Consider the following 23441-nt stretch of genomic DNA (forward strand, 5'->3'; position numbering starts at 1 on the left):
ATTTATGAAGCCCTAGCTGCAGTCAACGCCACATGGAAATTTAACCCACCGTACGGCGCTCTTTTCGGTGGTGTGTGGGAGTGACTGATTCAGAGCGCAAAGAGGACACTCTTGATCATTCTAGGATCTAAGCGTCTCTCCTTCGACATTTTCGAGACAATAATGATTGAAGTTGAAGCAATCCTGAATTCCAGACCTTTGACAAAAGTTGCCCGTCAGCCCGACAACGAAGAACCTCTCACTCTTAACCATTTCCTCATTCAACGCCCGTACAGTTCCCTGCCACCCGGAAGTTTTGGAGAAAAAAAGCCAACTGCTTTCAATAAGCACGTTCAGCAGTCGATGAATCACGTGTCGCTGCGTTTGATAAAGGAAAATCTGTCGAAATTAATCAAGAGAAAAAAATGGACAGACAACAAACAGCCTCATTTGAAAATAGATGCTGTGTGGTTATTCAGAGACTTGACGCCGAGAAAAAATTGGAACCTTGGCAGAAAGGAGGAAACAGCCCCTCGACGAGACGGTGAGGTACGAGTTGTCAATGTAAAAACGGCTTACGGCTCGTGCGTCCGGTCGCCGGCCTCGCACGGGTTTTTTTTTTCTCCGTATTTTCTTTGACTAAATTTTTGCTCTGGTCTTAGGCACCATGAACTAGCTCCGCCGCTCCTTGATGCTATTAGCTTAACAGCATTTTATGTTTCAAATGTGTAGATTCAAAAATATCGGACTAAACAACTATCAAGATGATCAACCCCTGCCCTCCTTTCTTGGAGCATGTCCACCGTTACATTGCAAATTCCCGAAAAGAAGTCAAAGCATGAATTTGCCGATGATTTAACCACTGCCAAAAAACCAGAGAGTTTCACTCTTTGCTATAAAATATCTCATAGGACGTCACAACCAAATAAGAGCAACCAAACAAGTCCAGAATATATGTTTCATTACATAAATTGCCTTGGTACCTTTATTGCGTTTTATTTCTATTCCTTGGAAAACTGTCACTGAAATTGAAGTGGCAGGGTCTCAAATAGTTGCACATTATGTTGAAGAGTTTTTAGAATAATCAAAGGCGTTTGCAGTTTCAATCTTGTATTTTCATCAGTTTATTATGCACAAATTTGAGCTAAAATTATCTAAGATTTAAGCAAAACGACCCAATAAAACCTTTTGCAACTTCTATACCAAACCAGTTAAATTTCTGTTAAACTGACTCGTTCGTGTGGTAATTTCATCTTTTTATTGCTAAATCTGCTTTTTTTCGTTGACTTTGCTTACTGATTATTTTGGCGACGAGCTTCCGTTTTGAAGAAAGTCTGAACATGGCAGTCTGACAATAATTTGAATATTTTGAGACAAGTATCTGTATTATTGGATTAAAATGTCTTGTGAATTGTCAGAAATCAACAATGATATCATTATATTCAAAAACTAAATAGCAGAGAACGCTAAGTTACCAAAATCAATGAGAGGCAGATAAAACAAGTTTAAATTTGTTGATTTCCAGGTTTTTATGATTCATATAAGTCTCGTTCGCGTACTTTTCAGTTTTGAGGAGCTTCTGTTCCAACAGTCCTGTTAATTTCAGCTACTTAGGCTGATTCTCATTCTTCCAAAGAAATTATCTTCATCCCTTTGCTCCAAAAAAGTATCAATTGAGTCTGCAAATGAGCACTTCAGGTTTTGAGATTCCAACTGCAGAAATTATCTTTATTTCAATCACACCATTTTGTTACTTTATCGGCGACGCTTTCAGTTTTTTTTGTCATAAAGATCAGTTGGGCGGTCCACAATTCCGCAATTCCTTGAGCAGCTTTTGAGTTTATTTTTCACTCACTCCATCAAAACTTCCGACTGTCTTTGTTTCAAATGCAGAAATTAATGGCAATGGCATTATATTCGCTTTTACTACTCATGTATTTCTTACTTCAAATTTTGGGAATATTCTACTGGTCAAAACGGCTGCGAAACAGGATTCGGCGCCGTAAGAAAGCAGAGTACCAGAAATTGAACTGAATTGATAGCTTTGGAAAATCAATTGATAAGATTTTTAAAAATTCAATTTATTTTTCTACAAATTTCAATATTTTTTGTTCCGACCCCACTTGTGAGGGGAGGAACTATATACTCAAATGGGTTTTTTGTTCAGACAATTTTGGCCGATCGATATATTCATCGCAGAGAAATGTGAGTTGTATCATTAAAAAGCTCGTCCAGCGTAGAAATCGAACTTAAGTTTTCTTTGAATTTCGCATTTTTCGAGGATTTATCGAGGTTTAGAATTGTGTGAACACGTGATATTTGCATGATTTTTTTCACTTTTAGCGTAATTTTTGTTCAAATTAAGGCTTTTCTATTAAAAAAATTATTTCAAAATTACATTTAACGCTACAAATTGAGACAAATTGGTGCTACCAACAGACCGATAAAAAGACTATATCTGGTCTCATGAGGAAGTTTAAAATCAACAAAAAAACTCGGCTTCAATTTAAGAGCTGTTCTATTAGAAAACATTTGCTATTTATTATTGTTTATTAAATCACTTAGAGGCTAGTCACTTAGAGGCTAGTGACCAACCTCATTTACAGTCAAATGATACCCAATGAACAAAAATTCGCTTTCAAGGAATCACTTATGTTTTTTTGTCTTCAACTTTTTGTTTTCAAAATTTTGAATGAAATTTTGATTCGCTTTTGAGATTTTACTAATTTTTGGGAGTCCAATAGCGTAGACTCGCTAAATAAAAGTGCAACCGGCTTCCTTATGAGCACTAGGTAAACCCATATAGTGCTTTGAGTGGACAACTAATGACTGTTAAGACTTTAAAAAAGAGTTTTTCGAATTTTTTTGAACATTAACCGATAATAAACTTATTTTTACGAACAGTAAATCAGTCTCAGTAACGACAGAAACCTTCTCCTTTTCAATGCAACCGGAATTACTCTGGTATTCGTTTTTATCTGCTAAATATTGTTTTTATGATTTCGATAACACTAGTTTGCATAACTTCAAAAAAAGTTCAGATTATATTTTGTAGTTTTGGTTCCCTTTGAAACTTTATCTCGTTATCCAAATATTGATAGTTTTCATTGCCTTTGAAAAGACGTCCAGTGGATCATAGATAAAGTTTTCAGAGAAAAGATTCTCGTTTAAATGGCTTCGACACTTTCTTCTCGCACTTCGGCTGAATTTTTTTTAATTTTTGCTTGTATTTGTCGTTGTTTACATATTCATCGGACTTATTGTGAAATCTCATTGATGAAATATCGATGACAAAAATCCTTGTGTTCCCATCAAGGCATAACGTAGTGTATTTTTTACTTCCGTTAAAAAAACTTGAGTTAAATGGCTGTTAAGAATTTTAAAAAATTTTTTAAGAATTTTTTTGAACATTAACCAAAATTAACCAACATCTTTTCGTGAACTGTAGGTCAGTCTCAGTTATGACAGGACCTTTTTCTACTGCAACTAAATTGAATCTGGTTAGCGGTTTTATCTTTTAACTATTGATTTCATGACTTGGATTACACAAATTTACATAATTTTTATTATGGTTCCTTTTAATACTTCCTAATATTGGATAAATTATCCTAATATTGATAGATCCCAGTGGCTTAGGGAAGACGTTCACTGGATCATAGATAAAGTTTTCAGGAAAAAGATTATGGTTGAAACGGCTTCGACACTTTCTTGCACTTTTATACTGAATTTTCGGATTTTGCCTGCTTCTGTTGTTGCTGTCATAACCATAAGATTTATCGTGATGTCTTAATGTTGAATAAAGAGTGGCAAACATCTTTAAAATTCTATCGAGGCATAAGTTTGCGAACCTCTGGAATTTTTCAAGGGCTACTGAAATTAGTGGCTATTAAAACTTCATAAAAAAAATCGAAAACTGTTTTTTAACACAAACCATTATTAAGCTTATTTTCATGAACTGTAAGCCAGTCTCAGTAATGACTTGAGGACCCTCTTCTTTTTTTACTGCAACGCATATTATTCTTGTAAGCGGATTTATTTGCAAACTAATGGTTTTATGACTTCAATGCCATGAGTTTTCTTAATTCCAAAAAAAAATAAAGATTTTTTTGAAATAATTTTGGTTCCTTCTGAAAGCCTATATCATTATCCGAAACTTGATAGTTCCCATTGACTTCAAGAAGACGTCCAAAAAGACAACATTAACCAATCTTGATGGTTTTAAGAACTGTTAGTCCGTCTGAGTATTGACAGGACCCAATTGCTTTCTACTGCAACTAAAATTTTTCTGGTTAGTGGTTTCATCTTCTAATTATTGGTTATGATTTCAATGACGCAAGATATGAACTTTTTTTAAAAAAATTTTTTTATTCTCATTTTATTGGTTACATTTGAACTCTTATCACATTATCCAAATATAACACTTATTTTCCAAATACTATTTTATTCCCATTGGCCTAGAAAAGACGTTCAGTGGACCACAGATGAAGTTTAAAGAGGAACGCGTATGGTTTAAATGGCTTCGACACTTTCTTCTGGCACTTTTCTACTGAACTTTTGATTTTTGCATGTATTTCTTGTTGTTTTCATAAGCATAAGAATTATTTTGATGTCCTCTTGACAACCAACGGTTTACAAACATCCTTTCGTTCTCATTGAGTCATAGCTTCAGTTACTTTTTACTACCTTTGAAAGCTATTGAATTTAATGGCGTTGATATAGCAGATTTTCTCAAAAAATTCGTGGTTTTATTATATTGTTCACACTTGTTGACTTATTGAAGTCATATTGTAAAGACAAAGAAGAACCCCATTGCTGTTAAAAAGTTAAATGATCATAGATTAGAAAAATTTTTACCAAGTATATCTTTTTTATTGGCTTCGACAGTTTTTTTTTGCTAAGTTTCATTTTGAATTTGCTGTCTTCGCCTTCTCTTTAATTCTCCATGTAGTCGTAAAATGCTGAGTGGTCTCAAAGGCTTCTAATTGAGGGTTGAATGAATGAAGTTACTCAATGCAGTCAGTTTATAACGAATAGTATTAAGATTTATTATATTGTCCATTTTCATCTTTTTAAAAATGTTTTCCGGTTTTTGTTATTTTCATCAAAAGTTAATATCTAACTCCTTGTAATTCAAAAACTGTTTTTCCATTGATATCATGTAACTGATGTTTGTTTGTTGGAGAATGAGTTTTGATAAAAGTTTTGTGACTGGTAAATGTTAAAAACATTCGTTTTTGCTTATTATGTTGATTGTTTTCTTTCTTGTAGTCGTTCTAATGGCAGATCTTGTGAGCACTGTAAAGAGGCATGGTTTTATGCAATTCAATCAGTAGTTCGGTTGTGTAACGATTTTTTTAAACCTAAACATCTATTCTTATTCATCTCATCATTAGGTTGACAATTAAGTCAAAAACGTAGATGCGCTCGGGTTGGAACATCATGTGCGAACCCATATTAACGAGCATCCTCGTTTACTTCTGACGCCAAAAACTATAATTTTACAATACTTTATTAGGCTGTTTTGCCTAATTAACCATGAAAAGATTTAGATTAACCTAAATAGACATTTAGAGAATGAAGTAATCAATTAAGATAAAGACTAAGAATTCAATTCATGTGAAAATCTAATTAACAGAAGAAGAAAACAAAAACTCAAAAAACAAAGAATCAAAGAATTTAGAAGTCAAATCGCAGAGTGTAAAAATATTAGTTCAAACACCGTTTTCTCGATAACTATAGAAAACCGACAAAAAAACATTCGAAAACATTGCTCGCGAACGACTAGTGGGAGCTCAAATCTTGTTCAGTTTGTCTCAAAGAGAGTAAATAAATTTAGTAAGGGGCTTTAAAAGACGTCACTGGAGGTTAATATATACATTATAACCGCTAAAAATATGTAAGCAAAAATTTACAAATTTTGGCGCAATATTGGCGACTTTTAGTAGTTAATTGCCACCATTTGAGTTCAAATGCTGGCAAGCGTGTTAAATTCACTCAGAACGACAGCATTCAAGCTAAACTTTTGCGTGAAAAAGACAAACACGTTTACAATAATTGCTTCAAACTTAGGTCGAGAGCAAATTTGAAAAAAAATAAGGTAAAAACTACTCTTAAAACTGCTCACGTTTTTGCTCTAGTTTCAACGTGAGCAGTATTATCACTAAGTTTTAGCCTTAAATGTTTGAAGGGGTGGACAGGTTTTAAGACAAGACCCAATAAAGCATGAAATTCATCGAATTTTAAAGCCTAACACATCAATATAACTGCTACAAAAATTTTTGCATAATTAAACAAAGTCTCCCTATTCTTGTCCAAATTTTTCTAGATAAAACAGAGCAATGTGCGAACCACTCTTATTGCGTAACGCTTCCAGGATTCAATTAGCACATATAAGGATATAGTAATTTGCTTACCTTACCTCTTAATTGTCTTAATCAGGCATTGATCGTAGTTCCCATAAAAACGCATACGAGGAACAAACTCATCTACCTTAAAAGGTAACAATAAAAGCGTGAAATCTGATTGAAAAGAAAAAAACACAACCAACTAACATCGGACGAATTGCTCGACTGCAGAGCGGCTGACTTTGTCAGTAGCACGTAGCGGTTTAGGGAGGCTAGCTTTAGTTCAATTGAGGCGGGTGAGCACGGGGGTAGTGCGAGTATGAGCGCGGCTGGTATCGAGCGTGCAGGGTACGGGTAGAATTATGTGCAGGGGGTTTAGGTCGAAGGACGTTAATTGGAGGGGCGAAAAACTCTAAGACAGCCCTTTACACCATGAACAGGTCGCGTAATCAATGATTCGTAATAAGTCTTGTAATAAGTGAATCGCATACTTAGAGACTAGTGAGCCGCAAAGCCCTGAGAGCACTTAAATCCCTATGTGCTTTTCCAGTTCATCCCGTTTGAGGACAAAAAGTCACATGATCAGATGAGAAAAAAACAAGTAGACGAAAAATGTTAGAACGAAAACTCGCAAAAAGGACCAGCACTAATATAATTAATAAACTTCGTTCGAGAACAACTAATGCACTAAATACCAGTCAATTTACTCGCCTCTTAGATGTTCTAATTGGACCATGATAACCACACTTGATGTTCGTTTCGGCTTGTTAGTCACCAATTGAAGTTTATTTCATACTACGTACTGTTTAGGAAATGGACATTTTGAGGTTGCCCTTCTAGAATAACGCCACTTTTTCTCATAACTTCTCAATGCTGCAAGGCTTTAGTCGTGTATCGTAAGAGATGAATTGCTTCAACGTAGAGCTCAAATTCCTTTATGATCAACTAGACCACAAATTTAAAACATAACCGGCTAACGTCGGTCAAATTGCTCTCAAATGACCGGCGACCGGTTGGCTTCGTCAGTAGCTAGCTAGCCACGGTTTAGTGAGGCTAGCTTTAGCTTAATTGAAGGAGCGGGAGGTGAGCGCAGCGCGGGGGGGGGGGGCAATGGTGGGAGGGTGATCTTTGCCTGAATGGGCCCTTACGGCCCGAACTATGAGTAGGGGGTGGGGATTGGGGGGGATCTGGGGACGGGAGTGGGATCTCTAAGAGCCGCCCTTAGCACCATAAGTATAGGTCTCCAAAGCCGTTTCTGTGAATCGCACATTTGGAGACTAGTGAGCCGAAAGGCCCCATGAAAACAATGCCCACTGAGCACTACCTCTCTATCCCGTTTCAGAGGTCGAAAAGTCAAACAGGACCGACAAAAAACTGCATAAAAAAGACCAGCAGGATTAATATAATTGGCACAAACATCGTTTGAGAGCAATTAACAGTGATTTCCTAGAAAATGCTAGTTAAGTCATCTATGATAAACATTTCTACAATAATTCAGCGTTAATGAGAGTAATAGATGATGACATCACGTCACATAAGAGCAGCATCAACAAAGAGTTAAGCAAAAAGAGAAACATAGTGAGATAAAACGTGAACAAGGAAGAGAAGGAAAGAAACCCTAACAAACAGAAAGAGAGCTAGAAAAATTTTCCCTGATGGGATTCGACTCTGCAAGTTCTGGTTTTTTAGCATTGTTAGTAACTAAATCATAGAAAAAAAAACAATGGTGCAAAACTTATAAAAGATTCAAGATTTCGGAGTGAAAAAAAAATTCAAAACCATGTTCGTCTCTGTAATTCTCTCATGTACGTAACAAATCTGCAGGACATAAGAATTTTCGTTGGCCAGTAATGATCGTGAAACTCTGACTGGACAAAACTAACCAAAATTTTCAAAAACAATTGCAATTTTTAAACAAAATCTTGCAAACAAAAAACTTCATTAAAAAATTTTATCAAAAAATTGCTTAATCTCGAGTCATTGAAATCTCGATAAAATTCCATAAACTCTAAACTATGCTTTAGCTCTTCATTAAACCTTGCAGGAGGTCCCTGACCCCTTTTGCGCAAAAAACTTTCATAAGTATTAAAGAAACTTGAAAAGTTGCAATTATAGTTTTTTTAAAAATTGCCAAAATTCGTGATATTAAAACCTTTAGAAACATTCCACATCTAGAAAGTTTGCAGTAAATTACTATCAAACGCCAGAGGAGGTTCCGTGGCTCCTGAGGCTGGAGAAACCTAAAAATGAAAAAAAAATCACGAAAAACTACAAAAAAATAGCAAATTTTATCAAAAGTTGCTAGCATTTGGCCAAAAAAAATTTTCAGTAACTTATTATAAAATCTCTAAGAAGAATTTCTAGTTGTCCAGAAAAACTTGAATAATGACAATAAATGTCAAAAAAATTAAAAATGCAAATTTTGTCAAAAACAATGCTAAAATTCGTGATGTTCAAGTGTTGAAAACGATTCCATTACCCCCCACAAACTATGTAACAACCTATTATCAAACACTAGAGGAGGTTCATTGATACGGGCTATATACTCAAAAAAAGACATAAATTTCAAAAAGATCAAAAACTAAGAAGATTGCCAGAAAGTAGCCGTAATAGATTCGTAGATCGGCAGTCTCAAAAAAAAACATTAAAAAAGACAGACCAAAAAAATTTGTCTTTTCATTGAAGGCTAATCTGTTATATTTTGATTAAAAATCTGTATAAGTTATTGCTGCCTCTATTAGCTGATCTCAAATAACCTTCATTTAGAGTGACACACACTCATTTGACCTTACCTCTTTGAATTAAAGTAAATAAAAGTCAATTTCAAAGTTAGGAAGTCATTTTTGAGAGTGAGGTAAGTCAAGTGTGACCAAAAATTTAATCACGCGAATGAACAAAAAAACTGGCTCCACTAAGAGCGAAAAATGACGTCACGCATGCAATTCAGTTGAAATTGCATGAACGAATGAACAAAAAGTGGCTGTGACGTCATATGGTCGAAACAAAAATCATGACGAAATAAAAAAAAGCCAAGTGAAGGCCAATAATAGCCCCAGCTATCGCTGTGCGGCTATTAAAAATTAGTACCAATTTGCGTGTATTTGTTTGAATTACATATAGCTCTTAAAATGGTCATTAAAAGTACTTATGTCTTGCAAAAGACCTTTATCAACTTTCACCAGCCTCAAGTTTAGACTGGTCCAACAAAACAATCGAAAAAAAAAACAAAAATTTTGAACATTTTGCGCACAAAAAATTCTAAATGACCTTTTAACCTTAAACTACGGCCTTCTCAGTAGCTTCACCACACTAAGCACTAGAAGGACTACTAAACGCGGCTAAGGGCCTCTGATGAAACTAAATGCCCGCGGTGCGCTACCTGTTTATTCCGTTTTTAAAGACGAAAGTCAAATGGGTCAGAGGAAAAATCGGTCAAGCAAAAAAATCGCATAAGAAAGACCAACAGGACTAATATAATTGCTACAAACTTCGTTCGAGAGCAATTAAACAGTACCTGCTACTTGTATCAATTTGACTGAGCTTTTATGTATTTTAGTTATAATTCTTTATTTTGCTTAACTGAAAAAACTTCTGGTAAACTTCAACTGAAATAAATGTTGACTAATAATTGACACTAATAATCACATTAACAAATTCTTGATGCAGACAAACAAATGATTCATAAGACTCATATACGAGAACAATATATTATACTAGGGTCGCCATTTCCATGTTCCATAGAATGATAGTACATGATCATGGCCATAAGTGAATAAATTACGGCATGTTTTGCGGTTGTTTATATGTACGCTTGTATAATAGTTCTGTACAATATTTTGTTGAGGGTAACAATCGCTGAACTATTCGTTGCAATTAATTCACATCGCTACAAAAGTGTGTTAAACAATCTATTATAAATGATCTTGTTCTTTGGGACAGGGGTTTGGCGCAAAATGGTTTCTACAATGCTGAGTTCTGAAGAATCATCAATTCCAAGATTGCACAGATATGGTTGTCACTTCACGTCTACTTTTCACACAGTATAATTTAATAACTCCTTCAAATAGAGAGTACACACCATTTATATTAATTTTTCGATGATCATTATCAGTTTTCCAAAATAGATAGGTTTTCCACCATCATGCCCCCATGATTTAAGATAGACGGTAGATTTACGATAATTGCGGTGGTGAAGGTTATACGCTACAAGATAACGCTTGGGGGCTATATTGGGTAAAGACCGAGAGAGTAGTTGCTGCCTGTTACCCATATACCTGGAATCGAAAAGTTGAATCGTCTTGTCAACTATCAAACAGTGGTCAGAAGTTAAATTTGTGGTCATATCTGTAGGGTGCATTTGGCGGCATGTGACTGATGGAAGTAAAATGACTTCCATCGGGTGAATTAGGGGCTATTGATACTTCATCTTCTGGCGGAATCGGACATTCGTTCTGACTACTTAAGCCAAAATTACTCTTCATGAAAACGTGCATTTTGTCCTCTTTTGCGATAACACTCATATCGTCTAAACTGTTGACGTTAGCGGGTTCCACAATTTCCGTATAAAACCTCTCAATTTGACGGGATTGATGTGGACGGTGCTGCGCACCTTGGGCAAATCTTGAACTCGTAGCCTGATGTTGATATGACTGTTCAGGTTTTGTTTTATGAGCCTGGTTCGAACCTTGAGAACCATTTGAATTTTGCACGTTACTACTTCCTGTAGCCTTTGGAGATGAATCTGTATCCGTTGATTCAGATAACTGATTAACTGAAATAAAGAATGCTCTATTTGTTTTTTTTACAGGAAACTTGAAAAACTAAAACAAAAACACGCAAATTTGAGGATGTGGGATTGCCGACATTTGAGTAAATTAGCTGCTCTTTGTTCAAACAATAACATATTAGAGCGACTGGTTGTTGTCCGTTGTACAAGGGATGTAAAAATGAAACAGATATAAAACAGCAAGATAAAAGTTTCTTTAAAGCTCTGGTCAGTCAAAACGCAGCCTCATTTTATTGCCAATAAGATTGGTCTTAATTTCTTTTTGAACTTTTACAGCATCAAGTGAACTGCCATTAGTACCATCACCAGTTTAATCATACTCACCAATAATTGACCGAATACAGTCTTTCTCATTCTGTAAAGAAGCATACACTTGGAAAGCATCCCCTGCTCTTTTCGGCCGCTCCTAAACAACGCAATCATCGTAAAATATCATCGACTAAAATAACACAGTTGGTTGTTATAGGGCGAGCGCTGCAAAATTAATGCCATTCAGTGTAAACTGGTAAATTTAATTCAGATCGAGAAATTTTTCTGTGATCATCAACAACTAGATTCAAGATTTGATTTGAACTTTCAAAAGCTGTATAAATTATACATTAAATTAGCAGAGAGCGTGGGTCTTTCCCATAATAGCCCCCTCCCCATTATGGTATAATTACCACGATTGTGGGGGGGGGGGGGGGTATAGGTTATCTGACCACTAAGCAGGGGGTGGGGTATATACTGAGAAACACCGAAGTGATGACCGTGTTACCAACAAGATCGTGCCTTTAAAAATACCGCAAAATTGACAATGACAAAAAAGGAAAACAAACACACGAGCTAGGACAACGATTTGATTCGGTAGCTATGATTTAATAAAAGCCTCTCAATTATTAAATTAGCAATATAATTATTTGGCCATGCCTCGCGGGCCATGGCCATGTCTCAGCAGCCCTTGCGGCTTGATATGAAACTATCACAACCGAATGTGGGATTAATTTATCCACTTAATTATGACAAAACATGCCTGATGGAAGGGTTGAATGATAGAGGGGTGAATAAATCGTGGTTAAATGATAGGGGGTTAAATGAATAGGGGCGAAAAGAAGTAGAACCGATATGGTCACCTAGAAAAGGTGACCATATAGTATTTTAGAACGATTGTTTTTGTTGTTTACTCAACTTTAGAATTTAGTTTTATGTTAAAACATACGTTTATACCAAAAGGATTACTTTCGTAATTGCACGTTTCAATTATCCTTTACAATGGCAGAAACAAAACCCCAGATTGGACGTAACGACTCTTCCATGTTAAGGTAAAAACAAAAGCAAATAATTTCTGCTTCAATAAATTCAAGTAATCCTCAAGTTGGTTCAAAATTTGGAATTAGTGAGAGAATGTTTAGTAAACCACTTCTCCTGCGTCCATTTTTTTAAGCTTTTTTTATTCTTTCTTAGCTGCCACTTCATTTTGTTAGCAGTTGCAGAAACCAGAATTATATATAGAGAGATTTCCCCTATTAAATTGCTTTTTGATCTCAACTTTTTAATATCAACATTTGTGTAGAAGACAATGAGCATATTGCAGAGAACAAAGAAAAAATGAAACCAAGAAAGCTCATTCTTACCTTTCTATCATAGTTTTACCTCTTGTGTCAAAAATGTCCACTACTTTAGGGATCGCATTAACAAAACATAACCGACTAAACGTCGGAAGAATTGCTCTCGAACGACTAGTGGGAGCTCTAATCAGTTGCAGCCTGCTTCAGTCGGGGGGGGGGGAGCCTAAATGGGACTAAGAAGTTCAATAGTGGGCTTCAAATAACCACATTAGAGGTTAAGATATACCACTATTAAGATTTAAAGTTAAAATGTCACCAGTTTCGGCGCTTTTCATTTGACTTTTAGTATTAAATTGCCGCCAATTGAATTCAGCTGCTTTAAATTCTGATTGAGAGAGAATTTTAGATCACGCGAAACGCAAAAAGTCAAGGGCGTAAAAGTCACTCGAAAAGTCAAAACGGTCAAGCGAAAATTTTGCATTAAAAAAGACACACACGTTTAGAATAATAGCTATGAACTTCGTTCAAGAGTAATTCAACACTTACTAACTCACTTTCAATTCTCGGATGTATTAGTTATAAACCCATCATTTTGTGTTCTAATCCAGGGTTAGAGAAATAATTTTATACCCTTTGAGCTCCTCCGAATAAATTGAAATTAAGAACACGGCCCTATAACAAATGTTGATCTGTACTTACGTAAACTTGTACACGAATGGGCAGCGCTGAATTTTAACAAATCAGATCAGTATTGGAACCTTACTTTGACGAAATAGCTATAGTTCAAAGCAACTGGCGCACATTGATATAGACGAAATCATCCTTTCTATAAAATCGGTAGGCAACTTATATTTCGATTTATGCGAGAACGCTATTGTAAGGGGGGCAAAAATTTAAAAGATCAAAATAACTTCCAATTTGCCCATTCTCAATTTCCAATACCCGTTTGATCATTATTTATTTATTTGATTTAATTTATTTACAGTTTAATTTAATTGATCTGATTTGATGAAATACAATGTCCGTCTTTTCCCGTTAGCACTTTCTTCAGGAGATTTGTCACCCTCTTCGAATGTGGAAGCGCATGCTTGAAAGGACAACCATCTTCGCCATATGCCAGCGAAATCTTCACAGCTGGCGGTAACATGCAGAACTTGGCTGGTATTTTAAGCACCTAAATAGAATTGCATGTTGGGTTTCTCTTGTTACAAAAGCATAACATCAAGACTACTCGAGGGAGTAATTGCGTGTTACATGAAAATAAAAAAGCGTTAGTTCTCTACGTACAATTCAATGGCCAGTGAAGTCAAGCAAAAATTTTACAATAAAATTATACGACCGCAATAATTGCTTCAAAACCTTTTAACGCAAAACTAATGTTTCTGGCCAAAAAAATTAATCTTAACAAATGGTTACTTATGAACAATAAATTACCTTAGCAGCGTCCACTATCTCTTCATTTCCCCAGTCCACAAACATCACTTTACACATAGACCCTGAATCTGACGCTTTGTAATCAAGAATCAGAGCTCTGTAAAGACACCCGGGGTACTTTTTGGACGGCGCCAGTGCCATTGCTGGGAGAGCGATGGAATCAACTTCAAGAGGCACTTTACTTTGAAGATGGTTCACACTTTCTTCCAACTCGTTCTGAAACGAATTGAGTTTATTCGCCGAAGTGACCTAAATCAATTTATTATTTCATAAACTATTATTGAAATGAGAATCAATGAACACGGACTATCTTTTCAATGCGAATAAAAAGATGTGCGCTGTGAACGCTAGAACTATTAATGAGCATCTTAACTAAACTTATTTTGAATGGTTCGGATGATATTTTAAGTGTAGCTATCACGAGCTGATCTATAAGCGCAAAAGAATCATAAAAATACTAGTTCAAAGGTGTAACGGTTAACCAGCTAGACTCCGATTTTGGAGAAAAGAGATCCGAATTCTCTTAGCCCCCAGATATCCGTAATTTCTGTTGGCCATACAGTTGGTGGTGGTGGGGGGTTGTTCTCTAAGTACTCACGTATTGCGCAAGTAATTTCTTGGGCGTGCAGAAGATTGCCTGTGAACTTTCGCAATGCACCATGTAGCCGATGAAATTATTTTTGACCTCGACGGGTGGCAGTAGGTCGTCAATAGTCATTCCAGAACTGGTTCGATGGCTTGATCCGTTGGCTCCTGATGAATGACTGGCACACGTTTAAAATTAGCACACGGTTTATACTTTTCAGTTAGAAACGTTTTGGCAATTTTAGGGACAAATTAACTGGCTGTGATGACGACCGCAATCTTGTACATATTAATGCTTACTTATAACGGGTCAAGCCCAAGGTGGACAGTGAGAGAAAAAATGTTTTAAATGATTGCACCTCTTTTTTGTGATACTGTATTATCTATGAATTAAATCACGCCAGAAAATACAAGAACAAACCCTTAATTGTAACGTTAAAACAATAGAGAATTCATAGATTTTGTGAACGTTGAGTGAAAGCATTCAAAAGGTCTGAAGAACGTAAAAAGGGTGAAAAAAGCAGAAAAGATTTCATGCAAAACGTAGGCACAATATTAGACGGAAGTTAATTCACTGATGGTATACCACTTAATGCAAATGTCTCTTCTTAAGTCTATGCACAATTCAAATTACGTCCAATAACACAATTACATAGTTGTCTGAAAAGCCTATAATATATGCAATTGTAAATTTTATTTTTATATATATTATTTCATGTTTTTCATCCGAAACTTTTAGCCGCACTTTGAGCCCAAAAAATAAAGTTCCGCCGGTAAATTAGAAGTCGAATAACTCAAAAAACGAACGAAGCATTGCACTGTTTTTAAATAATGACAGGTATAGAGACTGAGAAGATTTCGAACACTGAAGACAGATCTTATAAGAAAACGCTTAACATTGAAAATATTAGTTTCACGATTAAAAGACAACAATAATTTTGATAGACAAAATGGTGGAAGGCTTAATAGAGAGCATCAATGAAAATGTAACAAAAAGAGGGTCCTAAAACAGAAGAACTAATACCACCAAAACAGAAAAAGTTCTACCCTGAAAGATCATCGAGGTACGAAATTACTCTGAAATAGTACGTCAGTCACAGAAAAAGATCCCGATATGACAACTAAACATTCATATCCCTCCGCACAAGATCAAATATAGCTGAGCAATATAATCAAAACAAAAAACTGACAGACTGATAATACACACTGGAAACAATAATAACATTCATTCGGATTAGCGGTAACGAAACGGCAAAAATTTTAACGAACCGACGACGGAAAACAATTTACTGCCTTCCGCAAGGAAAGAGCTCCGAAAGAATGTAATAAAGTCTAGATCGCACCAGTTTAGTAATCAAAACGTTAAAAAGTACCTTATCAAGAGCCTTTTTACAAACCAGATATACGGTGAAGGAGTTCGCGTTTTGTTTTGGATCAGCTGATTCAATATAGCTAATGGCGCTAGTGAAAATTGCACACGTACCAAAATATAGAAATTTTGTAGGAGGCCAATTATAATTGACAAAATGGGAATATTGCTTTCTGATTGGCCAACGAATTCTCCATATTTTAAGATATGAAAGTAACTTAAAATTGCTCAGAAATAGCGATAAGCCGAAAGGAAAATTAATTTTTTTGGGGGAAACTAAACTAACGTTCGGTTGTGATAGATTCATATCAAGTCCCACGGGCCGCTGAGGCAGGGCCCGCGAGGCATGGCCAGATGCGGTAACAAATCTATAATCTAGCATTAAGCTAAGTCAAAATTAGGCTAATTGAACGCATAAAGTGTATTAAATTTCTCAACCAATCACAATCGTTGAAATTTCTACATTTTGGTACGTCTAATTATTAAGACGTAACCATAGCTAATGATAGTCTGCTGAAAGATACTTAGTCGATAAACTGAAGCCAGGCTCAGCCAACAAGCACAAAAGGATACAAAAGAATTCACGCAGTTGCCAATAAACCAGATAAACGGTGAAGGAGTTCGCGTTTTGAAAATGATGAGCTGATTCAATATAGCTAATGGCGCTAGTGAAAATTGCAGACGTACCGAAATATAGAAATTTTATAGGAGGCCAATCAGAATTGAGAAAATGGGAATATTGCTTTCTGATTGGCTGATTGGTCAACGAATTCTCTATATTTTAAAATAAGATGTGAATGTTAACTTAAAATTGCTCAGAAATCGCGATAAGCCCAGAGAGAATATTATATTTTTTGGGGAAACTAGTCTAACGTTCGGTTGTGATAGATTCAAATCAAGTCCCACGAGCCGTTGAGGCATGGCCAGATGCTGATAAAAAATCTAAAAACTAGCATTAAGCTACATCAAATTTATGCTAATTGAACGCATAAAGATAGAGTATTAAATTTCTCAACCAATCACATTCGTTGAAATTTCATTTTGTACGTCTATTTATTAGGACCTAACCATAGCTAATGATAGCATGCTAAAAATAGAAACTTATCCAATCAACTGAAGCCAGGCGCAGCCAACAAGCACAGATGGATACAATATAATTCACACAGTTGCCAATAAACCAGATAAACGGTGAAGGAGTTCGCGTTTTGATTTTGAGCTAATTCAAAATAGCTAATGGCGCTAGTGAAATTGGCAGACGTACGGAAATATAGAATTTTATAGGAGGCCAATCACAATCGAAAAAATGGGAACATTGCTTTCTGATTAGCTGATCGGTCAACGAATTCTCAATATTTTAAAATAAGATATGAATGTTAACTTAAAATTGCTCAGAAATCATGATAAGCCCAAAGAGAAAAACATTTTTTTGGGAAACTAGACTAACGTTCGGTTGTGATAGATTCATATGAAGTCCCACGGGCTTCTGAGGCATAGCCCAAGAGGCATGGACAGATGCGGTAAAAAATCTATAATCTAGCATTAAGCTAAGTCAAATTTAGGCTTATTGAACGCATAAAGATAGTGTATTAAATTTCTCAACCAATCACATTCGTTGAAATTTCTACATTTTGGTACGTCTATTTATTAAGACGTAACCATAGCTAATGATAGCCTGCTAAAAATAGAAACTTAGTCGATGAACTGAAGCCAGGCTCAGCCAACAAGCACAGATGGATACAATAGAATTCGGGCAGTTGTCAATAAACCAGATAAACGGTGAAGGAGTTCGCGTTTTGATTTTGATGAGCTGATTCAATATAGCTAATGGCTCTAGTGAAAATGGCAGACGTACCGAAATATAGAAATTTTATAGGAGGCCAATCACAATTGAGAAAATTGGAATATTGCTTTCTGATTGGCTGATTGGTCAACGAATTCTCTTTATTTTAAAATAAGATATATTAACTTAAAATTGCTCCGAAATCACGATAAGCCCTAAGAGAAAAACATTTTTTTTGGGAAACTAGAATAACGTTCGGTTGTGATAAGTTCATATGAAGTCCCACGGGCCGCTGAGGCATAGCCCAAGAGGCATGGACAGATGCGGTAAAAAACTTACAATCTAGCATAAAGCTAAGTCAAATTTAGGCTTATTGAACGCATAAAGATTGTGTATTAAATTTCTCAACCAATCACATTCGTTGAACTTTCTACATTTCGGTACGTCTCTTTATTAAGACGTAACCATAGCTAATGATAGCCTGCTAAAAATAGAAACTTAGTCGATAATATGAAGCCAGGCTCAGCCAACAAGCACAGATGGATACAATAGAATTCAGGCAATTGCCAATAAACCAGATAAACGGTGAAGGAGTTCGCGTTTTGATTTTGATGAGCTGATTCAATATAGCCAATGGCGCTAGTGAAAATGGCAGACGTACCGAAATATAGAAATTTTACAGGAGGCCAATCACAATTGAGAAAATTGGAATATTGCTTTCTGATTGGTCAACGAATTCTCCTTATTTTTAAATAAAATATGAATGTTTACTTAAATTTGCTCAGAAATCACGATAAGCCCAAAGAGAAAAACAATTTTTGGGAAACTAGACAAACGTTCGGTTGTGATAGATTCATATGAAGTCCCACGGGCCGCTGAGGCATAGCCCAAGAGGCATGGACAGATGCGGTAAAAAATTTATAATCTAGCACTAAGCTAAGTCAAATTTAGGCTTATTGAACGCATAAAGATTGTGTATTAAATTTCTCAACCAATCACATTCGTTGAAATTTCTACATTTCGGTACGTCTCTTTATTAAGACGTAACCATAGCTAATCATAGCCTGCTAAAAATAGAAACTTAGTCGATAATATGAAGCCAGGCTCAGCCAAGAAGCACAGATGGATACAATAGAATTCAGGCACTTGCCAATAAACCAGATAAACGGTGAAGGAGTTCGCGTTTTGATTTTGATGAGCTGATTCAATATAGCTAATGGCGCTAGTGAAAATGGCAGACGTACCGAAATATAGAAATTTTACAGGAGGCCAATCACAATTGAGAAAATTGGAATATTGCTTTCTGATTGGCTGATTGGTCAACGAATTCTCCTTATTTTTAAATAAGATATGAATGTTTACTTAAAATTGCTCAGAAATCACGATAAGCCCAAAGAGAAAAACATTTTTTGGGAAACTAGACTAACGTTCGGTTGTGATAGATTTATATGAAGTCCCACGGGCCGCTGAGGCATAGCCCAAGAGGCATGGACAGATGCGGTAACAAATCTATAATCTAGCATTAAGCTAAGTCAAATTTAGGCTTATTGAACGCATAAAGATAGTGTATTAAATTTCTCAACCAATCACATTCGTTGAAATTTCTACATTTTGGTACGTCTATTTATTAAGACGTAACCATAGCTAAAGATAGCCTGCTAAAAACAGAAACTTAGTCGATGAGCTGAAGCCAGGCTCAGCCAACAAGCATAGATGGATACAATAGAATTCACGCAGTTGCCAATAAACCAGATAAACGGTGAAGGAGTTCGCGTTTTGATTTTGATGAGCTGATTCAATATAGCTAACGGCGCCAGTGAAAATGGCAGACGTACCGAAATATGGAAATTTTACAAGAGGCCAATCACAATTGAGAAAATTGGAATATTGCTTTCTGACTGGCTGATTGGTCAACGAATTCTCTTTATTTTAAAATAAGATATGGATGTTAACTTGAAATTGCTCAGAAATCGAGATGAGCCCAGAGAAAAACTATAATTTTTTGGGGAAACCAGAATAACGTTCGGTTGTGATAGATTCATATTAAGTCCCACGGGCCACTGAGGCATAGCCCAAGAGGCATGGACAGATGCGGTAAAAAACTTATAATCTAGCATTAAGCTAAGTCAAATTTAGGCTTATTGAACGCATAAAGATTGTGTATTAAATTTCTCAACCAACCACATTCGTTGAAATTTCTACAATTCGGCACGTCTCTTTATTAAGACGTAACCATAGCTAATGATAGCCTGCTAAAAATGAAACTTAGTCGATAATATGAAGCTAGGCTCAGCCAACAAGGACAAATGGATACAATAGAATTCACGCAGTTGCCAAAGAACTTACTATGCCAACCACCCAGTTGTCATCTACTCGAGGTAACCATCTAACAGACGTAGCTGGTAGATTGCGAGAAAATAACCGCAGTACTTTTGTAGATCTGCAGTCTCAAAAAGGTTAAAAAAACGAGACCAAAAATTTTTTCCCATAGCTGAGATGTTAGATTTTGATTAGGAATCTGTATGACCTATTCTTTCTGAATTATGCTTCTATTAGCTGCTTTCAACTAACCTTCAGCTACAGTGACACACGCTCACTTGAGCTTTTCTCTTTGAATTTCAGAGTGAGGAAGTCACATAAAGCAATATAATCAAAATAAAAAACTGGAAGACTGATAATGCACACTGGAAATATTAATAACATTCATTCGGATTAGTGGTAAACAAACGTCAAAAATTTTACGGAGCCTACAACGGACAACAATTTACTTTTAGGAGCTGCATTGCGCAAGAAGATAGCTCCGAAAGAATGTAATAAAGTCTAGATCGCACAAGTTTAGCGATCCAAACGTTAAAAAGTACCTTGTCAAGAGCCTTTTTAGAAAGCAGATAAACGGTGAAGGAGATCGCAAATTTGATTTTGATGAGCTGATTCAATATAGCTAATGGCGCTAGTGAAAATGGCAGATGTACCAAAATATAGAAATTTTATAGGAGGCCAATAACAATTGAGAAAATGGGAATATTGCTTTCTGATTGGCTGACTGGTCAACGAGTTCTCCATATTTTAAGATAAAATGTTAACTTAAAATTGCTCAAAAATCGCGATAAGCTGAAAGGAAAATTCTATTCTTTGGGGAAACTAGTCCAAGGTTCGGTTGTGATAGCTTCATATAAAGTCCCACGGTTCGCTGAGGAATGGCCATGGCCCGCGACGCATGGCCAGATGCGGTAAAAAATCTATAAATTAGCATTAAGCTAAGTCAAATTAAGGCTAATTGAACGCATAAAGATAGTGTATTAAATTTTTCAATCAATCACATTCGTTGAAATCTCTAAACTTTGATACGTCTATTTATTAAGACGTAACCATGGATAATAATAGCCTGCTAAATATAAAAACTTTGTCGATAAACTGAAACCAGTTTCAGCCAAAAATCAAAGGAATACAGTAGAATTCACACAGTTGCGAATAAACCAGATAAACAGAGAAGGAGTTCGCGTTTTGATTTTGATGAGCAGATTCAATATAGCTAATGACGCTAGTGAAAATGGCAGACGTACCAAAATAGAGATTTTATAGGAGGCCAATCACCATTGAGAAAATGGGAATATTGCTTTCTGATTGGCTGACTGGTCAACGAATTCTCCATATTTTAAGATATGAATGTTTACTTAAAATTGCTCAGAAATCACGATAAGCCCAAAGAGAAAAACATTTTTTGGGAAACTAGACTAACGTGCGGTTGTAATAGATTCATATAAAGTCCCACGGGCCGCTGAGGCATGGCCATGGCCCGCGTCGCATGGCAGGATGCGGTAAAAAATCTATAAATTAGCATTAAGCTAAGTCAAATTAAGTCTAATTGAACGCATGAAATTTCAACGAATGTGATTGGTTGAGAAATTTAATACACTATCTTTATGAGTTCAAAATTTCTCAACCAATCACATTCCTTGAAATTTCTACACTTTGGTACGTCTATTTATTAAGGCGTAACCATAGATGATATTAGCCTGCTAAAAATAGAAACTTGGTCGATAAACTGAAGCCAGGCTCAGCCAACAAGCACAAATGCATACAATAGAATTCACGCAGTTACCATAGAACTTACTATGCCACCCACGCAGTTGTCCTCTACACAAGGTAACCATGTAACAAACATAGCTGGCAGATTGCGAGAAAATAGCCGCAGTAACTTTGTAGATCTGCAGTCTCAAAAGGTGAAAAAAAAGAAAGACCAAAACTTCTTTTTTTTCGATAGCTGAGTTGTCAGATTTTGATTAGGAACCTGTACAACTTATTCTTTGTGAATTATGCTTCTATTAGCTGCCCTCAAATAACCTTCAATTACAGTGACACACACTCACTTGAGCTTCTCTCTGTGAATTTCAGAGTGAGGAAGTCATTTATGAGAGTGAGGTAAGCCAAGTGTGAGCAAGTTTTCTGTTCATTCACCCGAATGAACAAGAAACTCACTCCACTAAGATTGAAAAATGACGTCACGCACGCAATTCAGAAAGGACAACTCCTAAGCTACAATTCAAAGATTAAACAAATTGATTAAATAAACCACTTGCATTTTCGCTCCACTTCCTGTTTCGATGAGACCCAAATCATCGCTTCAACTTGACTTCAAAATTCATAAAGATGTGTGAACAGATCTTAAGAAAGCCTCAATACAATTCAAATTGTTTGAATTATAAAAAAAAACCAAGATAAGGCCAATAATAGCCTCAGCTATCGCTTTGCGGCTATTAACAAGAGCATTACACCCTAGATAGGTGTGAGATAGTGTGCAAAAAGGACATTTTATGATATTTAACGCCTCGCTAAGCCATGTGCGACCGTGTTAGAGTACTAAAAACATGATGCATGCTTCTTCTGGTGTGTTAGAAAACGGCACCCACAATAAAAATTCAAAATTCAATACAATTTGCAAGCGTGTGCTAATTTAGTATACCTAGAAGTTGTTAACTGCTCGATGGAAGGTTTTTCCTTCGGTGTTCCATCAGTAACCAAAGTCGGCGACTGCTTATTATTGATGTCATTCGCATTGTAATATCTATCCAAAACCAGAGGTAAAACTTTACAAAATTTTTCAAATTGGGCAACACGCTCCTGATAACCAATAAAAGAATTAAGAAAGATGTCAGATCCAGTGTTGTGGTCACTCAAAATTTGCGATTTCGTTGATTGGATAATATCCATTTTTTCCTCTAAAAAGTTATGGAGCTGGTGCATCAAAAGTTTTTTGGATTCCTGGCATCTAGCGAAGTCAGCACAGATTGTTGATGATGTTTCAGAATGCATACTAATTTGTGAATCTGAAATATGTAAATTAAAAATAACCAATTGGTTAAAGTTACATGCCTGAAATTTCTAAATCAAATATTTTCTAGAAATTAGAGCAACCTAAAGTTCATCTTTCTTTATATAATCTGAGAGAAAATTATTTGATTCCTGCCCATTTTTCTGTCTATAGGAATTCTTTCATGTCAACTAATTATTTTGGTTGTTACTTATTTTTTTGACAACCGGAAACAATAATCATCCATTCGTCTACCGGCAATTTATGACTAAAATGAAGGATCTATAAGGACCAAAAAGAACATAT

At 35.8% G+C, this 23441-nt stretch overlaps 2 protein-coding genes across 5 annotated transcripts in view; both read right to left on the minus strand.

Annotated features, from left to right (window-relative positions):
* The window catches only part of LOC142348575 (uncharacterized), a 222908-nt gene extending 199727 nt beyond the window's left edge, over positions 1-23181 (minus strand). For 2 of the 4 annotated variants that reach the window (XM_075399968.1, XM_075399966.1), the window contains exon 1: positions 22788-23181. In XM_075399968.1, coding sequence (XP_075256083.1) covers positions 22788-23137 — 350 coding nt within the window. In that variant the 5' untranslated portion in view covers positions 23138-23181. Of the gene's footprint in view, positions 1-9912; positions 11095-11433; positions 11516-13355; positions 13382-13673; positions 13831-14090; positions 14340-14688; positions 14855-22787 lie in introns of those variants that run through there. The other 2 variants (XM_075399967.1, XM_075399964.1) reach the window with 2 other exon arrangements.
* LOC142348577 (catenin beta-like) overlaps positions 1-23441 on the minus strand; it is a 291880-nt gene that overhangs the window by 252521 nt on the left and 15918 nt on the right. The window lies entirely within an intron of this gene.

Source organism: Convolutriloba macropyga, chromosome 10 (genome assembly GCF_964194025.1).
Source record: "Convolutriloba macropyga chromosome 10, txConMacr16.3, whole genome shotgun sequence".
In the NCBI taxonomy this organism is placed as follows: domain Eukaryota; kingdom Metazoa; phylum Xenacoelomorpha; order Acoela; family Convolutidae; genus Convolutriloba; species Convolutriloba macropyga.